This window comes from Homarus americanus, unplaced genomic scaffold (genome assembly GCF_018991925.1).
Source record: "Homarus americanus isolate GMGI-L3 unplaced genomic scaffold, GMGI_Hamer_2.0 scaffold56009, whole genome shotgun sequence".
Lineage (NCBI taxonomy): Eukaryota > Metazoa > Arthropoda > Malacostraca > Decapoda > Nephropidae > Homarus > Homarus americanus.
In genome coordinates, this window is record NW_024739542.1 from 5,685,280 (window position 1) to 5,706,276 (window position 20,997).

Consider the following 20,997-nt stretch of genomic DNA (forward strand, 5'->3'; position numbering starts at 1 on the left):
CTGTGACTAGGAGGAGGGATATCTGGTCTGGGAGGGAAGAGGCGTTGGTAACGGCTGGGGACCTGTAGGAGGAGGTCTTAGGGCAAGTGAGGATGTAGTGAGAGAGGGTGTGAGAGTCGGGTTGGCCACAAAGTTTACAAACAGTGCGGTGAGGCTCAGGGTTGCCAATGTACTCCCATAGGTACCTGTACCCTAGGCGCAGTCTCATGTATATAAGCTGTTGAGATCGAGTCAGGGATTGATATTCTTTGTAGTAGCGGTTGTCGTCACCGGTTACAGCGTCATAGTGGCATAGTGTGACGCTACCCCGTTGTTTCAGGTGTGTCCAATTTTCGTTGAATGCCTCTCGTTGTGTGGCGTGTATGCGAGATTTGAGCTGATTCAGGGAGAGGGCGAGAGTGGCTTCAGTATCTTCTTCTTGTGTAGCTTCTTTGGCAAGCCGATCCACAGTGTCACAGGCAGTTATTCCTATATGTGACGGGATCCAAAGAAACTTGACACGGATGTCATCAGTTTGCGTACGGTATGGACTCATTGGGATTCTTACAATCAGTTTTTCTCGTAACTGTTAATTGCTAAACATATCTCATTGGATCAATGATGCTAAGACCCCAAAAAGCAATCAAAATGGAGTTCAAATTTCACATTGATTCAATTATATAGGTTTTCTTACTCTGTATTAAGGGGAAACTCGTAATAGTCACAGAAAATGTGAGTGCAGTTCTAGGGCGACACTATAGGCGTTTTACTGTAAGGAGTTTTAAGATGCACGGAATAGCTAACGCGTTAGCTTTCCCGGACTGTCATTAAAATATACAACATTGTGCCGTGTCTTGGGAATAACTGTTGTACAACAGTCTTCAGAAAACAATAAAATTAGGAGAACTGTTATTTGGACACAATACGGAAAGAAATAGTGAAGAAAATATATAGAAAATTATGAAAAAAAAGACAAAAAGGAAAAAAAGTTAATCTGCTAACAATAAATAAGAATAACACAAAAAATCGGGCCCTTTGTAAAGGACTTGGAAAGCGCAAGAAACAACCAGAGTCGCTCTGCTTTACTGTTATTCTCTGGCGGCTGTGTTCACATATTTGTGCACGTAATACGACGAATTTCAGGTTCGTGTAAGTCTTAATTTTTGCACTTACAGAACTGTAATGAACCTGTTCACCCTTATTTAACCCTTTCCCAGCGGGAGGTTACCCTAAGCTGAATAAAATCGCCTGGCGGTAGCCAGAATAAAATGGCAAGTGCGTGACACGCTCTGAAAGGGTTAAAGTATCTTATAAGTAATGATATTAAAGTCTTAATCATATTTGAGTAATTATCAATTTTGTCACACCAAAGTCACCAACGGCTAATGAAATCGGACCACCCACGTAAAAAGGGTGGAGCCAAAACAAGGTTTCAACTCGGCGCAATCCTTTTCATTTCTTGTATGCGTTACGCTTTGTTTTAGGACTTATCCATTATTCTACCGTATATATAATTATTTTTATGATCATATCACAGTTTTCTATTGCCTTCCATGCCTCCAACTCTTCAATATTAATCAAAATATTCTCTTTAAGCGGCCATGATCCGCGTATTTTCACCGGGAGAAATCGCTGATTGGTTGTTAGCTATTTGTGCCGCTTGGGCCCTGTAAATGGCAAACACCTGATCGAGGTGTTAGCTAAAATGTCATGCACACAAATCAAAAGCAGCTCCTGTGCATACAGAATAGCTAACGCGTTAGCTTTTCCGTGCATCGAAAACGCCTTACAATAACCGCCTTATCTCTGTCATCAGTGCAGTGAGAGTGGTTGGGAGTCCACAGCTGCCGTATTATCAAGTAATATTTATAAATACAGTTACCAGGTCACCTCAAGGTTCTTCCATCCTTATCCCCTAAGTAAAATATGTTCATGTGCTGATAGCCAAGTGTACTCTTCAGTCAAAGATCATATAAATAATGAACCGTATTCTAGGTTTTGCGCACACCATGTTGATTGCTTCCTGAACGCAATATAATATCATTGTAGTTTACAAGTGTATACCGGTATATAAACGTATAAATGAGCGGTGATGGTGAAACATATCGAGATGTTCACTTTATTGTTTATTTAAGAAACGTACAAAGTACCAGTAGATGCAAAGATATGTAATTAGTTTTGAACAAGAAGCAGTATTAGTATAGGTTCAGTGGTGGTGAAGTAGTGGTGGTGCAGATTTAGTGATGCTGGTGGTGTTGGGGTGATAGTGGAGAGGTGGTAGTGGAGAAATGGTAACGGTGGAGTGTTGGTAATGGTGTTGGTGGTGGAGAGATGGAGATGGTGGTTGTGGAGAAGTGGTGGTTGAGATGTGATGATGGAGGTGGTGGCAATATGGTGGTGGTAAGATGGTAGAGGAGAGGTATCGGTGGTGGTGGTGAGGTGTTGGTGGTGATGAGGGTGATGTGATGAGGTGGTGTTGGTGGTGGTGAATCGGTGGTGGTGGTGGTGGTGGTTGAGGAGTACCCGCAGACCACATACAGTAGTTCCCGTGAGAGGAAACATCTGCCACCAACTTATCTCACTAACACCTACAAATTGACTTAAATCCAAACCAAAGATAAGATTATGATCAAGGATTATCAAAGACTCTTAACTCACTGTTTTTTATTAATTCGAAAACCAAGTCTAAAGTCCAGAATAAAAAATAACAGAATCAAAAGAATAATGTTGTCGGCTGTTAAAGATTCATTCTCAAGTTTTTGTTTAACTAGAAAGGAGAATAGTCTTGGTGTTGGTTGTGTCTCGTCTTTGTGTCGTGGCGCCAAAGGCAGTTAGTTACATGTATTTCTCATATCACCATTTAGGAGTAAAACATTAACAGATGAAGCATTTTAACGGTTAGTCATTCGGCGATTATCATTCCTTGGATAGAGTGAAAATATATATATATATATATATATATATATATATATATATATATATATATATATATATATATATATATCATGAAAACGTGGATAAGATTTTATCAAGATATATATATATATATATATATATATATATATATATATATATATATATATATATATATATATGTATATATATATATATATATATATATATATATATATATATATATATATATATATATATATATATATATATATATATATATATATATATATATATTTTCAAGCAACTATTACACCAGACTAGACGATAAGAAGTGGGAATAAGAGGGACATATGCACCACCAAAAGTCTTGAGGGTCGCATATTGTGTTAACAGCCATGGTGACAAGTGACAGGTGACAGGTGACGCCCTCTGCCTCCCCTGTATAAAAGAAACTCGGAGAGCTAGACGTCTCAATCATTTGACAAGATGAACTACAAGGTGTTGAGTCTCGTGCTGCTGCTGGCCGCTGTTGGTGAGCAACTTATATTATCTTCGTTTGTTGTGCTTCTTTACCTGCAGTACCTCTGTATTAAGCTTCTTGGTAATCAGTTTATTAGTTAATATAAGCGTACACTTGTTTGATATTTCGCACACCAGTATGAATCTAATGGTCTATGCATACTGAGATCAGAACGAACATACATGTAGGTGTATAGTGTATACCTACTGCAGTACAGGCACCCACTCCAGGGCCAACCAGGCACTCACTCCAGGGCCAACCAGGCACCCACTCCAAGGCCATTCAGGCATCCACTCCTGGGCCACCTCGGCATCCACTCCAGGGCCAACTAGGCACCCTCTCCAGGGCCAATTGTCGCTTTTGCAATCTCTTCAGTTATTATACGGAACAAATGTTACTGAAATGTTATGTAAATTTGTATTTAAGTTGAAAACCTTAGTGACGAAATATATACGAAATAATTTACCAGCTACTGGTTGATATCCACACATGGAGTCAGCAGATAGAGATGCATCTTAATTTGTATTGGTTGATGAATTAAAATGTGGAAGTGGCTATATACAAGACCGTGCTGCACATAACTCAAAAAGCTATATGATATATTATCTTCTTGGTGTGTTTAATAACGTTTATAATACCGAAAGGTTTCACATACCCTGTTGAAAGTTGAGGTTAATACAGTATACCATTTTAAGAAGCAAATATTCCTCTATGAAGAAATACAGGGACTCACAATATTAATTTATTATTATACAACACAATTTATTATTATGCATCAAATACAGTAAATCTATTTAAGGCATCCGTGGTATGTGAAGGGTTCGTTTTCTTTCGAGAATAAATTTAATATAAGGGTATACTCAGCCATCAATATACCCCTGTTAACGATGACAGTATATATACCCAGACGTGAATATATACCCAGGCTAACTTCCAATATCCTTTCTATATCCAACACGCTTAGAGACTTTGGCTGTTGAGACCCAGTAATAAATGCATCATGACACCAAGAGCTGGGTAGTGCTTGTCGCTTCCTGGTGTCTCAAATACCAACTAACCACTATATTTATCTCGCCGGGGTACAGCCAAGGCCCAGTTCCCGTGCTCGGCGTACCAGTGTGAGGATGAAGAGCTGTGTCTCCCCACCCGTTATGTGTGTGACGGTGAACCTGACTGTGTCAGTGGTGACGATGAGGTCGACTGTGGTAAGTAACGTCACTACTATTTACATTTAGGTTAACTGTATTAAGCTACGTCAGGTTGATTGTGGTAAGTTAAGTCACTGTTTCATCACTTCAATTATTATTTTTTTATGTTTACTTTTGGTTGGTCAAATGCAAAGGATATCTAATACTCCTGTATTTTACAGCACACTGCAGTACGTGTTATTATTATTATTATTAGTAGTAGTAGTACTAGTAGTAGTAGTAGTAGTGGTAGTAGTACTAGTGGTGGTAATAGTAGTAGTATTAGTAGTAGTCGTAATAATAGTAGTAGTAATAATGAATCCACCCATTCAGAAAATATTGTACATGAGGTGAATGACACACAGTCAACACGTTGGAAAGGCATGTCGGGGGAAGAGGCAGAGACGAGGGTCAAAGAAACCTTCTCAGAAGTTGTCCGGTGGTCCCCAGCTAACCTCTTTGAACCACCTAAATGTGAGGCCACCAAAGAAATTATCAGGGAGATGACTCCCTTTACACACAATTACACTCACGACAGCTCCTTGGCCCCAATAGCTCTCCATATACTGTCAATAATCTATATTTTGCCAGAGAACACACGCAAGGAGTAAGTGCAAGGAAAATGTGGCAGCAATGAAGACTGACATTCTGGAAGAACGGGGCTTTTGATGATCTTCTAAGTGAAGCAAGAACACTGCAGGAGAGAGTGAATTTTACAGAAGACAGAAAGCATGTCACTGAGGACCCTGTCATAAAGTTTGGTAGCAAGATGCGTGTGGGAAAAGTGTCCTCGGCGGTAAGATCTCGCACAGAGTAATCATCCGGTGGTGTGCTGCCAAGATAGCAGCTGAAGGAAAAACATCCCCCTGCAAGTGCGGAGGAAAGTATCATGTTCCAGGTATCTATGTCCCTCCAAACGCTGTCATGTTCGAGAAAATAACGTGAGGGATGGTGTGGAAAAATGCACTGAAGATACAGGAAGGGGCAGACCGTTCAGGCTTGAATGCAGTGGCTATTAAGGGAGGCCACGTCTGACACAACTTGAAAAAAAGTAGTAGTAGTAATAGTAGTAGATTTTCAGTTTTCTTTTGGTTTATTCTTGTTTCAATTGTCTCTTCAAATGAATCTTGATAGGGCTTTCAGTAGCAGGCATTACCCCTCGTCTTCTCTCCTGGTTTGCCTCACTTACGTAAATCTGTAGTGCCTCACATCTGTAGTGCCTCACTTACATCTGTTGTCCCTCACTTACATCTGTTGTGCCTCACTTACATCTGTTGTGCCTCACTTCCATCTGTTGTGCCTCACTTACTTCTGTTGTGCCTCGCTTACATCTGTAGTGCCTCACTTACATCTGTAGTGCCTCACTTACTTCTGTTGTGCCTCGCTTACATCTGTAGTGCCTCACTTACATCTGTAGTGCCTCACTTACTTCTGTTGTGCCTCGCTTACATCTGTTGTCCCTCACTTACTTCTGTTGTGCCTCACTTACATCTGTTGTCCCTCACTTACATCTGTTGTGCCTCACTTACTTCTGTTGTGCCTCGCTTACATCTGTAGTGCCTCACTTACATCTGTAGTGCCTCACTTCCATCTGTAGTGCCTCACTTACATCTGTAGTGCCTCACTTACATCTGTTGTGCCTCACTTCCATCTGTTGTGCCTGGTGCCTCACTCTGTGCCTCACTTCCATCTGTTATGCCTCACTTACTTACTGTTGTGCCTCACTTCCATCTGTTGTGCCTCACTTACATCTCCTGTTGTGCCTCACTTACTTCTGTTGTGCCTCTTACATCTGTTGTCCCTCACTTACATCTGTTGTGCCTCACTTACATCTGTTGTGCCTCACTTACATCTGTTGTCCTCACATCTGTCTGTTGTGTTACCTCACTGTGCCTCACTTCTTCTGTCCTCACTTACATCTGTTGTGCCTCACTTCCATCTGTGTGCCTTACTTACATCTGTTGTGCCTCACTTCCATCTGTAGTGCCTCACCCATCTGTTGTGCCTTACTTACACTTCTGTTGCCTCACTTACTTCCCTCACTTACATCTGTTGTGCCTCCTTACATCTGTAGTGCCTCACTCACTTCTTCTGTTGTGCCTCACTTACTTCTGTTGTGCCTCACTTACATCTGTTGTGCCTCATTTACTTCTGTTATGCCTCACTTCTGTTGTGCCTCACTTACTTCTGTAGTGCCTCACTTACATCTGTTGTGCCTCACTTCCATCTGTAGTGCCTCACTTCCATCTGTTGTGCCTCAGTCCCTCACTTCCAGTAGTGCCTCACTTCCATCTGTTGTGCCTCACTTCCATCTGTTGTGCCTCACTTCCATCTGTAGTGCCTCACTTACATCTGTTGTGCCTCACTTCCATCTGTAGTGCCTTACTTACATCTGTTGTGCCTCACTTCCATCTGTAGTGCCTTACTTACATCTGTAGTGCCTCACTTCCATCTGTAGTGCCTCACTTACGTAAATCTGTAGTGCCTCACTTACATCTGTAGTGCTTCACTTACATCTGTTGTCCCTCACTTCCATCTGTAGTGCCTCACTTACATCTGTAGTGCCTCACTTACATCTGTTGTCCCTCACTTCCATCTGTAGTGCCTCACTTACATCTGTAGTGCCTCACTTACATTTGTTGTCCCTCACTTACATCTGTTGTGCCCACGTGTAGTGTTTGCCGGACCTAACCAGCTTTGAAACTTCCATATCCTGAAACACCAGTCGAACCCTCTTATTTAATTATACATTCTTAAGCAACAGTTGAATACTTCCTCAAAGGTTTACACGAACTTAGACACCCGGTAAACCCTTTTCTTTGAGGTTTCTAGGTCCTTTAACACAAGATGAGCTCTATCTCAGGTTGTCTAGTTTCCTAAAACCAGTTGAACCTTACAGAGTACTGCCGTGACGGGTTTTTCAAGTGCCCGTCGAGCGAATTCTGTATCGTGGAGCACTACGTATGTGATGGCTTAGGAGACTGCCCTAACTCTGACGACGAAGCTAACTGCAGTAAGTTCAGATCTTAATCTCTTCTCCCACATTCAGGTATTTGATACAAAGGGCGTGAGAATAAATACAAGGTTTGATACACTGACCAAATGTTGTTTTCAGATAAGTTCCCATCATCACTGTACAGTAACATTGTTCTCTTCATCACACTACCACAACAGTTTACTCCCCACCAGCCAGCCGTCAATGTTCCTCAAAGCATAATGTTAACAGTGTATCTTCGGAACCTTATTAATCATTTTTTTTCTTCTATTTAGTGAGCATATATACTTAAGATGAAGTATCAGTGTAATTATGGTTACATTGTAGTCTTTATGTCAGAATTTTGGTCGAAGTTGAGCAGGTGGATACTACTATTTCACATTAAGTTGCGAGGAATACTTATGGTATGAACTTTGTGGATTGGCTCCTGATTTATTGTACATTACTATTGAATTGTGATTTATGATGAACTGTATATACATTACGTCTTCGTGTCTTATTTTCACTGTCACTTTGTCCTTTTCCCTTCACTTGAATCAGCTGTCACGTTCATACCTTCCTTTCTCTCCTTCCTTCACTCCTACTCTCACCTCTTCCCTTTACACTAAAATGTGTCATATGATAAACTTGATTTGGTCAAGATAAAACTCCCTTGGTGTAATGTTTTAATATATTAAACTTAATTTAATCCCGAGACAATGTGTGTCATATTAAATATAATGTGAGTGACTTAGATTATCGTGACAGCTTACACCACCGCACCTGTGTGTGAACCGGAGCAGTACCAGTGCTTCGACGGCCTCTGTATTGACGAGCAGTTTGTATGTGATGGCATCGTAGACTGCTACATGGCGGACGACGAACAGGAGTGTCGTAAGTGTTACTCTTGAAGGGTGTATGTGTACAAGTGTGCTAAGTGCTGGTTCAGTTGTGTTAAAGTGTTAAGTATCCTCCTCGTCCGTCCTCCCCTTGTGTGTCAAGTGGGAGAGGAGTAGGAAGTATATATATATATATATATATATATATATATATATATATATATATATATATATATATATATATATATATATATATATATATATATATATATATATATATATATATATATATATATATACAGTATATAATTATATCATCGTACTCATAAACAATTAATTGGTTATTTTCCTTTTCTCGTAATAAACAGTCATTGACATTTTAAATGTTAATTCATAAGTTAGACTCATAAACACACTGCAGTAATAGACTTTTTTTAAATAAACACTTAAAAGGTGCCTTGGCACTTTTATTGTCAGAAAAAAAAGACCTCTGCTTTGGTGCAGCTTTGAGGGCATTTGTTAACACACACTGAAGCTGTAACTCACACTAAAACGTTATGTCTTCTACTTTAACTGTCTCTGTAACTCACGACTTAACTGTATCTGTATCTCATGACTTAACTGGACCTGTAACCCATTTCAAACCGTAATCTTAACTCATCGTCATCGCCTTCAGCTGTAACTCATATCAGTATCATTATTTTAAGACTCTTATCATTCCTGTAACCTTAACCCATGTCCTTCACTTACAGAGGAATGTAAGGAAGGTTATCACTGCCAGAACGACCTCTGTATACCCGACATTTATCTCTGTGACGACTACGAGAACTGTATTCGGGGAGAGGACGAGAAGTTCTGTCGTAAGTTGTCAAGGGCTGATAGATAACTGTCAGGGCTGGTAAATAACAGTTAATCTGGGGGCTGGTAGATAACACTTAGTTAAGGGGCTGGTAGATACAGTTAGTTGGGGCATGTAGGTATAGTTAATCAGGGGGCTGGTAGATAACAATTAGTAAGGGGGGTGATAGATAATGCTTAGTTAAGGGGCTGGTAGATACAGTTAGTCTGGGGCCTGTAGGTACAGTTAATCAGGGGGCTGGTAGATAACAATTAGTAAGGGGGGTGATAGATAATGCTTAGTTAAGGGGCTGGTAGATACAGTTAGTCTGAGGGCTGGTAGATACAGTTAGTCTGGGGGCTGGTAGATACAGTTAGTCTGGGACTTGTTGATACAGCTGATCAGGGGGATGGTTGATAACAATTAGTCAGGGGGCTAGTAGATAACAATTAGTCAGGGGGCTGGTAGATAAAAATTGGTCATGGGGCTGATAGGCAACACGTAGTCAGTAATAGTAAAAACAATTACTTAAACCGTGTACCTCTTTCATTTGAAACAACATTATCACCAAATTTATGTTGTCTACCTTTCAACATAAACTCATTCCCTCCCCTGGCAAGTCGTCAACAAAGTCAGTGTTTCATGCACCCTTTATAAAATCTTTAAATTCCAGTTCCTTCTTCACAAATACTTTCAATGAAATCAATCTTGTTTTCTTCTTAACAACGCCCTTTAAAAAATATCTTAACCTCTAAAGTCTTAAAACTTCAATAGAGTTGTACCTCTAGAAAAATTTTCAACAAGATTTCAACCACGTTTACTTTACTTTCCAATTAATCAGTGTGTGGCGTTTTCATCTTTATGTAAGAAAAAAAATGCAATACTGATCCTTATTAGTGTTTGTGTCAAGTCATCTTTTGATAAATTCATACACCTGTCCTTTCCCTCTTTCGTCTGTATTCATAAAATCAAATGAGGACCTTTTTAGAGAACTACGAGCTTAAGAAAATGTTTAGTGAAAGCCCATAAAATATACTGCATCTTTCCGTCCTACAGCCTGCGACCCGACTGACTTCATCTGTACCGACGGTGACTGTATCCCAGAACAGTATCGCTGCGACGGCTACTATGACTGCTTTGGAGGTAGTGACGAGGAGAACTGTGGTCAGTATCTGTTAATGGTTCTTGGAAAACGTTTATTCGTTGAATGAGAAAAAAAATACGTCATCCATTTTCTATAATCTAAAACCATTCCGCTAAATTTTGTGTTTTACAAGTTGTGAATATTGTGGTCTTGGATATACAGTATCGTGCTTTAAAAGAAAACACACCCACACACACACTTGACCACTTTTATTCCTCCCTCTGTAAAATTAGGTACTATCTTACAGCTAAATGAACTGGTTGAGTGCCATGATTTAACCAAGGACCCCCATAACAGGAGACCAACACTAAATCCACCCGGCCGCTGCACCCTTATACACATTTCATGCATTAAAATATAAACTGAACGACTCCAGCAGGACCACATTATTACTGTTGCGATGCAGTTTTTTCTCTCCAAACATTTCTTAAGCCACCCATTACTACTTTGTGGTTAAGTTGACTCACTGTTCCATATAATAACACATCCTCTTCCCCATACCTCCACTCTGCTTCCATTATGTCTAATTGACATTGATAATTTTCATCAGTTTGTCTTTTTCACATTAACTGCTTTATCTCTCCTGGCAAGCACACTTCCAAACTCCTTTTCATCCCATTGTCGGTAAACATTCTTGACTACAATAGAAAGTCTTGACATAGTTCGAACCTTGCTTCACTCTCCTTATAAAAACTGAGCAACATATAGTTATTACTCAAAGATCCTATGTATCTACATACTTCCCATATTCCTTTTCTAGTTGTTTTATTATTTGTTCTAGATCCAAGAATATTATGCCCAACTTTTACGCTTCTCCAGAACTTTGCTCTTGTGCTCTGTAGCGTAAACACTTGATCCACACATCTCTGTTCACTCCAAACTTGCAACTGGGCCAAATAAAAAGAAGCTCGTGTGGTGATAAAGTTGGGCGTCGCTGATCGTTTTTCACATTAAGCCATATACGTTATGAATGTGTCTTCATGTGCTAATTTCTATTTCACCGGCTTCAGATATCATTCTTGATCAACACTTAATTGTTAATATTAATTGCAAAATCAGAATATAAAGAAAAAACTTAGTAATGAAAAGCTTTAGATTACTCCAACGTACCTAATTCTGCTAGCCTGTCAGTTAAATCGATAAATTCTTCTCTAGGTCTTGTTTGTAGAGCTCATGCGAAGAGTTATATGTACTAACTGAATCATAGATCGAAAATAAATATGGTTACCATTAGGACCCATCATTTCAGAACTAACCGTGTTGCCTTTGGGGATCTATTTATGGGTGAGACCAGCTACATTTTACTGACAAATTCTCTTGTGTTTTTTGTTGCAGGCGTGTCAGAGTCACCCATCTCCAGCGACACTGCTCCAAGAAGGACCCACGACACTGCTCCAAGAAGGACCCGCTCACAGTCCCACTTACTTCGCAAGCTGAGGACTATGGGTACTGCCTAAAATCTCCTTCTCCCTCTCCCTATCATAAACAACATCTATAGAAACTGATTCTAATTCTTCACCATTCGTACATAATTTGTTAGCGGGGATTAGCCCCATTTATAAAACACAGACGTAGTAATTCACAACATGCTATAGCCAGTTTGGCTCAGCGCGAAGAACCGGTAGGAATTTTAAAGTATACCACGGCATTCTTACGACCGATGTTACCGCTGCTGATGTAATAGTGTTCTTAGAAAATGATGAGTGAAGACTGAAAGTTATTGTTTGAAGCTTTCTAAAATACTGATCACAAACCAGTTAAAGAAAATTACAATATAATCTTAACTATAAAAAAGTTGCATTCTAGCTAGTTTGTTTGTTTGTTTCATTGCACCTTCAGGAATAAAACTGTTTTGTGATCATCCTTAGACAAGATGATAACATTTCCTTAATAACACATGATAACTCTGAACACGGGTTCTTTTACCAATTTCTTTGTTTATTTTTCATACATTATAAACCCAGAGCTAATTTATGAGGTTTACCTTTGATCTGTCCACGTTTCGTTCATTTTATGATTTGGAACTAGAATCTGTATTACGATTTATGGAAAATACTTAATAAAGCAAGTTGCAGCAATGATTGTGGCTTGTCATCATTAACCTTATACCTCAGCTTAAATGTTAAATGACTTAGCAGAGTTATCAAACACACTTAAGAAAACGTTATCATTTTTCATGCTCAGTAATACTGTACATTCCTGGTTGACTCAGTGAGAGAACATGCTTAAGAAATTAGAATATTTGTGACTGAAATTTATCTGCTAGACTATTGGAAGTACGAAGAACTTGATTTGCAAATTGAAGATCAACAACAAACCTGAAAAACTGTAGCTTGTTTGACAACTTTGTAGCTTCTGCTGCAGCATCCTTGTCAGAACCTGGTGACAAGGCACCCAGCGACGTTTAACTTTTGAAACTGAACAGTAGGAATAGGACCATCTGGTTATGACAGATCAGCTGTCGAGTGTTAGGACTTGAAGATTTTTTAACTTTTAGGCTTCAATAAAAAGATGATATCTAGTGTTGCTTTCAGCAATAAGTGAGTAGGCTGCATGAAGTTAACATCTAAAAAATGAAAAAGCTTACAATTTTTTTAAATACAATCAGCAACCGCTAAATATAAATATGTGCGTGACAATGTACACATGCAAAATGTCAAATGGTTGTAGAGAATAAAAAACCCCCACTATATAGATAGATATAAGATTTTAATGAGTAAGTAAAGAAGAATGTCATAGTTTTGATATCGTAGTGGTGTAAGAGTGGATTATATTATATAAAGATTATAATATGTGGTGTTTCTTATATTTCTTACCGTAGAGTTTGATACGTTCACACTGGTTTCTTACAGGAGATTATGGTGTATCTACTTAGAAATTCACTCCACCACCCGACATTCCATGATTTATACTTGACTAATGATGATTTAATGAGTTCCATTAATTTCCAACATCCATCTAAGTTATTGGTTATACTTTTTCGTAACCAATCAGTCATTACCTTTAGTAATAATAAGATAGGATCACAGATACGGGCAGATAATTGCACTTACATTTATTTGGCAAGCTTCCATACAATGATTTACAATTTGCATGGATATATGAGTCACTCACGTTCACGCTGTAATAAAATTAATCTTCTAAAAGAGGGAATTTTCAACTTGGGGACACATGTGATTACTCTACTATGGGTATGACTTAACGGAGCCTTAATTATTCAAGTGATACATTTACTGCCAGCCTGGATTGCTCTTGTTGCAACCAGGTTTCACTTCTTTCACGGGGAATAACAACAAAAAGAAGTACTCTTGGGTTACCACACAGTCTCGCATCACTGACAGTCACTATAGACAGTTGTCGCGGCAAGGAGAACTGGTAAGAGTTACTTGAATTAACCATTTAGGTGTAAGAGGCCAGCCTGGATTGCTTTAGTTGCAACCAGGCTTCTACACGTGATATTTCCACGGGATAACAAACCTAGGTTAACACACTTAGTCTCGTGTCGATCACGGTCACTGTAGACGGGTGTCGCGCAGGAGAACTCTGTAAGCGTGAATTGATTAACCATTTACTGTACGTTTGATAGGCCAGCCTGGATTGCTCTTGTTGCAACCAGGCATCCACACCTGATATTTTCACGGGGATAACGAACCTAGGTTAACACTCTTAATCTCGTGTTGACGACGGTCCACAGGACAGGGTGGCGGTGGAGGACTCTGTGTGGTATCCCATACCCTTCAGGAGGGAGAGGATGGGGACGACATCTTAACTAACCCATGGCCTAGGGGATACTACTTAGAATGAGGTTTTGGGGCGTGAGGCGATGAGCAGTACAACACTGTCTCACTGGCCTCCCCCTATAGACTGGCTAACATACCACTAATGGAAAATATATGTCGCAGTCATGACTCGCCGGGTGCCTTATCTCTAGTAAAACAAACTTTGGAGTTGGTTGCTGGGGTATTAGGGGTAAGCCTAATGCAACCCATGACAACAAAGTTCGGGACGCTAATTACAGTTAAACGATATTTTTTATATATCATCCCTCCACCACGGAAGATATTTACAGGATCGTTCCAGTCTGTTTGCTGTTAGCAGGTAATGATCGTTGTGTTATTTGTTAATTTTAGACCGTCAGAGAGATGTACAGTACGTCTTGACAGTCTGTTCCCCACGCTATTTGAAGTCCTGGGTATCATTAACACCACCCACTGTGCCTGGGCCAACGAAATTGACTGAAATGATTATATTGCTATAGCAAAAAGGGATGAAGGGCCATGTCACACTCGAACGTCACACTCAGGCCACGTCACACTCGGGTCACGTCACACTCGGGTCACGTCACACTCGGGCCTCGCCATACTTCGGCCATGTCACACTGGCCACATCACACACCGGGCCACATCACATTCTGGCCATCTCACACTTGGGCCACTTCACACTCGGGCCACGCTACACTTGGGCCAAGTCACATTTTGGCCATGTCATACTCGAGCTATGTTACATGCTACACTCAAATCATGCCATATTTGGACCACGTCACATTTGGGCCACGTCACACTCGGGCCACGTCACAATCGGACCGCGTCACATTCCAGATACGTCTCATTCGTACCACGTCACACTTAGGCCACATGGCACTTACTGTAGGTCATGATAATCGAGCAACATCACGCTTGGACCATGTTTCACTCAAGCCACGTCACTCTCGGATCACGTCACTATCGGGCCACATCACACTTGGGCCACGCCACAATTGGGCCACGTCACACTCGGAACTTCATGTCCTCGGTCATTACCAGTGTGACAATTAAGAAAATTAATCGTGACCTGGAGAGTACTGTTTTTGTAGTCTAACTTGCTGTGGTTGGTCTGGAAACCTTAATAGACGTTGCAATAAATCTCGCATGGCACAGACTGGCCGTGTTGTAATGTCTTCAACGTTTTAGTCTAAAAAAAAAGAACAAAGCTCAAGATTAATTAGCAAGTTAAAAACAAACCTAAGTTGCAAAAGAATGCAAATCCTCCCCGTTCATTGCAGTATGAGCAAGTTTAAAGGACATTTGTACAATTACTAAAGTCCGTTCGCCTCTCCCCCTGAACCACAAACCACGGAAGTTAGCAGACCCCTGTGAGATATTTTTTTTTTCTGTATACCTGTTATTATCTATTTCTTATTTTTGTCTTTAATTTGTCAGTGACTACTTATGGTGTTTGCGTCTGGTGCAGCTGTGTTTGCCCAGTCTATCAAATCAATTGATAATTAATCAACTCTGTTTTACGGAAGCCTGGACTCTTCATTTTAGAATGGTTTGTGCCCGGCCATAGCGTAGAACGCTACTGTGAAAGGACGTGTGGATGAGTCTTATCTTTGGAAGCATTATTACATTCCATTGTGGGTGTGTTGTGTTAGCTTTCATTTTTGTGTTTGGTGGAAAATTACTAATTACTGTATTCTTCAGTGAAAGTATTTTTTTGTACGCATGACTGGTTAAGTTCTCGTCTTAAATTTCATTATATTTTGTTCTTTTTTGTGCAATTATTCAAGTTATTTATTTTTTAAACTAATGGAGTACTTTTCCAGAAACCACATTGCTTACATCTATAATGTTTGGGAACCACTGGATGAAGTTTTGTATACCCGAACTCTTTGATCTACAGTAGTGTCTGTAATTACCTCGTTCCGGTCAGGCCATTACTATTGTCATTCACTTCAAACGGGTTCCGAGCATAAGAACCTTGCGCTCGACGAATACCATTCATAAGGCCCATAGGTCGCCACCTTCTGCCACACCACCAGTTTTGTGTTCGGCTGAACATTAACAGTTGTAGTAGTCTTCTGTAAAGTCGTCTCTGAGGCTAGTGTTTCATGCGCCCAACTGGTGGTGAGGGAATTTTCAATAGACAGAGCAGCCGAGATAATGCCATTGGTGACCTCAGTTCCTACTGATATTTTACTTTCTAAAGTGACAGTTATGGTTTTCTTATCAGATCGAGTCAGTCCACGTGAGTACTCGTATTTCAACTCTGCTTTATCATTATGATAGTTATAGAGTTCGTCGGCTATCTTATAGCCAAAACATCTCGGAGGGATGTAAACATATACATATATGCCTTGGTCGTAACCGTCGTCAATCCACCTTTGGTCGCTCAGGAACATGTGGATTCCCCTTGAGGTATAAGACTTTTGGCTGATCTTCAGTTTTGTCCAGTCTTCGGTTTTCGGAGATGATGAATAAGAGTAACCCACGAAATTGTGGGTGTAGAGATAGTTATTCGGGTATTTAACAGACTCCAGACACACAAGGTCGGTGCCGCAGTCATGCCAGATCCACTTGGCCCACTCGGCTTCAGGATCAGTGATGTCCTTGGTCGGGTATTCCCAGTTCCACACATAACCGCTAACTGTTGAAAGAGTAAGGTCAGCACTTAGTAAAATAAACGCTAGATACATAAACTGTCTCTCCTGTCTTTTGGATCATCTCCCTTGCGTTAATTTTTCACATTTTTCAGTGTATCTTTTACAAAACTAAATATAAGAAGTATACCTCTGTGTAATCACTGCTATTGTTTTTTTATTTTATTTATTTTTTAACGTGGCCTCCAGCCCCTTCAGATAGCTACACCTTCGCCATTTCATTACCTTAAAATTAAATATCCTCGACTACTACTAATGATAATGATGCGCTTCCGTTTATCCTACGAGGGTAGACGTCAGCGCATGTGCAATATATACTCAGCCTATAGTCAATGGAATGGAGGAGCCAGTCATTATTCTCCCAGTTACCCACGGGGGGCAGCCGCCTATAGGACGGAACGGCCGATGGCACAGCTCTCCTTATCAACCTTACCACTTAATCAATCAATCGGAATACCTTACACGTGTCTGAGGGCCGAACCATGGCCCGCCATTCCGACCAATCCCTAGTGTTTCTCAATGACTCATTCATCCCATTAATCTCGTCCATCCTCTCCAACTTTGCTTTCCTCTAGTCTCCTCGCCTTCACTTATATGCATCAGTACTTCTGCTAAAGCCCCTTCTGCTCTAATTATATGTTACCAAAATACGTACTCTTCCTAATTCTGTGTAGAAAGTTATTCTCTTTTTCCAACGGCAAGGTTATCACCTTTTTATTTTTTTTTATCCATAGAACTTACTCTCAACACTCTTCTGTAACACACCCTCAAATGTCTTCAGAAATCTCGTTGAATCAGTCGAGTGTTAACGTTTCTGATACATACATTAATACTGATAAAACATATAGCATTTCATCAATCTTATCCTTAACTTGATAATGATTCCCCTTTGGAGTAAATCTCCCAGGGCATTAAAGGCTTCTTTTTTTTGACCAAGTGTCACCAATGAACTCAATAATTGTTAAGGTTAATTGGCATCAGAAATATTTGTGTACATAGTTGACGTTCATGCCTGTGCATCTTCATGTGAGTTCAGTTAATACAAGTATAAGTGTGATGATATTTTTGTGTATATACAGTGTGGATGTGTCCTTATGGTAAGGCTATAGTGCATCAATAAGCAGAACATCACGTCTTACATCTTGGGTAAACCCAGTAGCCATCACCATTCTCATGTCCAAGGTACACCACCTGACCGTCCACCGGTTCCTTCGGCCCTTCGTCTTTGTCACACTTAGCCAGGACCTTGATATTGTCGCATGTGGCTGAGTGCACTGTGCTCTTTACCACCGCCAGCACCGCCACCACCACCATCATCTTCGTTCCGCTGCTATCTATCATATTGTGCCTGCAAAATGTAAATAAAAGTGTTAAAAATAAAGCAATTATCACCACCAGCCTGTATCAAAACCACCACAACAACAACACGCCATTGAACATATCACAAAAATAATCATATGAATATAGAAGTAACACACCAAGTAAAACTAACATAGTTTTATTCCCAACTACACTACACTACTTTGCTGTCACCTGCAATCGAGTATGACAATGTCACCTTGGTTGGTGAGCGCTGAGGCGACTCGAAAGGCCGATACGGGACTGGCAGGTCCGTCAACAGAAGTTGAACTTGTGAGCAGCGTCTTTCCGGCGCGGGTGCTTGTCTGCCTCTGTATGCAATCGAGCTAAGAATATCCTTATACCTTTTCAGTTGTCCGCCAGCGTTACGTTTACCATTCATTAGGTGACTGTAAAGTAGCTGCATTGTTAGTCTATTGTCGTCCATGCGGGTAACATGGCCAGTTCAGTGTAGTTGTTTATGGATAATGGTAGCCTCGATGCTCCTACAGTTGGTGTCAACGAGAATACTGGTATTTGTTCTCTTGTCTTCCCAGCGAACTATGAGGATGGAACGTAGACTGCATTGGTGAAAGTTTTCACCACACCACACACCACTACGCTAATATTACCATCCCCACCATGAACACTGCCATCACAACCACCACCAGCACAAGCATCTCCACCTTGCCGCCACTGCCGCTGTAATCGTCATCACCATCACCACACATCTATTTACACAAACTGTACAATACATATACAGTATACACATTTCAAAATACATGTAAATTATGACAAACGCTCAAGTGGCTACCCACATGAGCTTGAAGTAGAAGGTGGCTTTCATTTCTTCAAATTCTACTCCAAGATGAAGGAGAGGGAGGTGAGAGAGAGAGAGAAATTACTAGGCTACGATTGTCACCATTGGTTGGATGATTCCCGTGGCCCCTCCCCCACTCCCATCCCATTCTCCTGTAGTGGATTCCTCCCCTACAAGCACCGAACCTTCTCGAATTCCCCAGCCTACGCCTCCAGCGCCGCCCACGGGGCGGGGGTCAACTATCTACCCACGCCTACCCCCGCCTTATAAGGCCTGACACCGCTGTGACCAGCCTCTTTTCTACCCAGTGCCACCAGCAAGCAACACCTCCTCCCTCCGCGCCAGCCCGTGCGGCTGCCGCTCCCTCACTCTGGGCACCCTCACCACCCAGCTCTCTCGACTCAACGCTTATTACCATGCTACCTACCCAGCAACCAGCTGCATTGTACACCCAATACAATATGTATACTGTTAACGCTCATAGGAGCGTTATTGGTTTGTTGCTGGAGAAATAAACCCTCAACGTTGACGCGTACCATATAATTCGGTCAAAACCTGTTAAAGAACATTTCTCATATAACAAATGCTGTTATCTCAGGACACATCATATGAATAATACAATCAATATACAATACATAGCCTGTTAACATCTTAAATATAACTCGCATGTTATAACTATTGATACAGGAGACAATTGGTATAATATGATCAAATTACAGTACACAAATATACTTATTAAAGTTATTTAGAGTTTCTTAGCAGATTCTATTGCTTCACGATCACTCACGTTTTAGGGTCTAGTGGTCTGAACCAACGTGTTGTCTGGCCTGTAGAAATCAGTAGACTACCCTCGAGGGCAATCTCAGCCCGGAGGCGAGGGCAATATGTTTTCGTATTGAAACACCTCAGCAGATTGGTCAGCAAATTCGTTGTCAACACTATATCTCTTACCTCATATCTCATTATGGTTATCCCTCTCTTTCTCTCTCTCTTCTAGCTTATCTTACTGTGGCGGTAACATATACAGTGAGCACATTGTGAGTTTCCTTTCTCCATCCCATCCTGAGTGTGAACCAATATCTCATACCCCCACACTCCCTCCCGTCATCGCTCTCCACTCGCCCTTCCCTCCTACCAAACAGCATCATTAACTCGAACACGCTGGATAGCTTCAAATATAGGTGGGATGGATATATGAGCGGTAGGGATTGGGTGTAAACGGGACTGCCCAGTATGGGCCAATAGACCCGCTGCAGTTTCCTACATTCTTATGATCTTATTGTTCTTCTCTGTGTCGTTGAATAATATCGTCCGAGCATTGAACACGATTTAAAGATAAAATAAATCACATTAGAAACTGTGACTGGTATAGGGTGTTACAGTTATCAGTGTGTGTTTGTGTGTGTGTGTTACAGAACGGGCATGTATGTGTGCGTAGCACTAAAATCATGCTAGATCAGCTTACACATACAGTAGAGACTCACAGTGAGAAAGCTTCGAAAATTCGCCAATCAGTGAACCAAAATATGTACTTAACCTCTAGTGTTTTATGTCTCATCATTTTTAATTGATGATGGAATAGTGTAATTGCTGACCAAGTTACGCGCTTAAAGACACTAATAATCTACACGCAGTAATAACATCATTACAACAAAGGGGGAAGTGATGAGGAAGAATTCACATATAAACATTTCACCTCTATTTGAAACACGTTGGAGAAGTCACACAGAAGCTTGATGCTAACACTGGTTCAGCACACACTAGTCGGCTATTACTTCTCAGTTGAGGAACGGTTTCAAGGTTGACCAGGTGAGTTGCCAACCCATGTTTCTTAGGTACTATGGAGCCGAGTTGTCAAGGTTTTTTTGTTTGAACAGACGGAATGAAAGAGAGGTAGGGGACAGGGAGGGAAGGTATAGGGTGGATGGGAGGGAGGGGAGAGGAGAGAAGGAATGCGCAAAAACTACAGTATGTGAATCAATAACCTCATCCCCGAGAGACATCACCCCACAACAAGCTACTACTTCATTTGTGAGATAGATAGA

General features: G+C 40.7%; 2 protein-coding genes across 2 annotated transcripts; one reads left to right on the forward strand and one right to left on the reverse strand.

The window, feature by feature from the left end:
• Positions 1–3,296: 3,296 nt before the first annotated feature.
• Positions 3,297–12,458, forward strand: LOC121874916 (low-density lipoprotein receptor-like). The gene is made up of 7 exons (XM_042379262.1): positions 3,297–3,406; positions 4,480–4,599; positions 7,481–7,594; positions 8,324–8,449; positions 9,147–9,254; positions 10,289–10,396; positions 11,712–12,458. Exons 1-7 carry the CDS (start codon positions 3,361–3,363, stop codon positions 11,831–11,833), a joined length of 744 nt encoding a protein of 247 aa, XP_042235196.1. The 5' UTR covers positions 3,297–3,360; the 3' UTR covers positions 11,834–12,458.
• Positions 12,459–13,909: 1,451 nt separating this feature from the next.
• Positions 13,910–20,722, reverse strand: LOC121874917. Its single transcript, XM_042379263.1, has 3 exons — positions 20,649–20,722; positions 17,934–18,142; positions 13,910–16,781 (listed from the first exon to the last, which is right to left on the reverse strand). Exons 2-3 carry the CDS (start codon positions 18,133–18,135, stop codon positions 16,090–16,092), a joined length of 894 nt encoding a protein of 297 aa, XP_042235197.1. The 5' UTR covers positions 18,136–18,142; positions 20,649–20,722; the 3' UTR covers positions 13,910–16,089.
• Between the last annotated feature and the right edge of the window lie 275 nt (positions 20,723–20,997).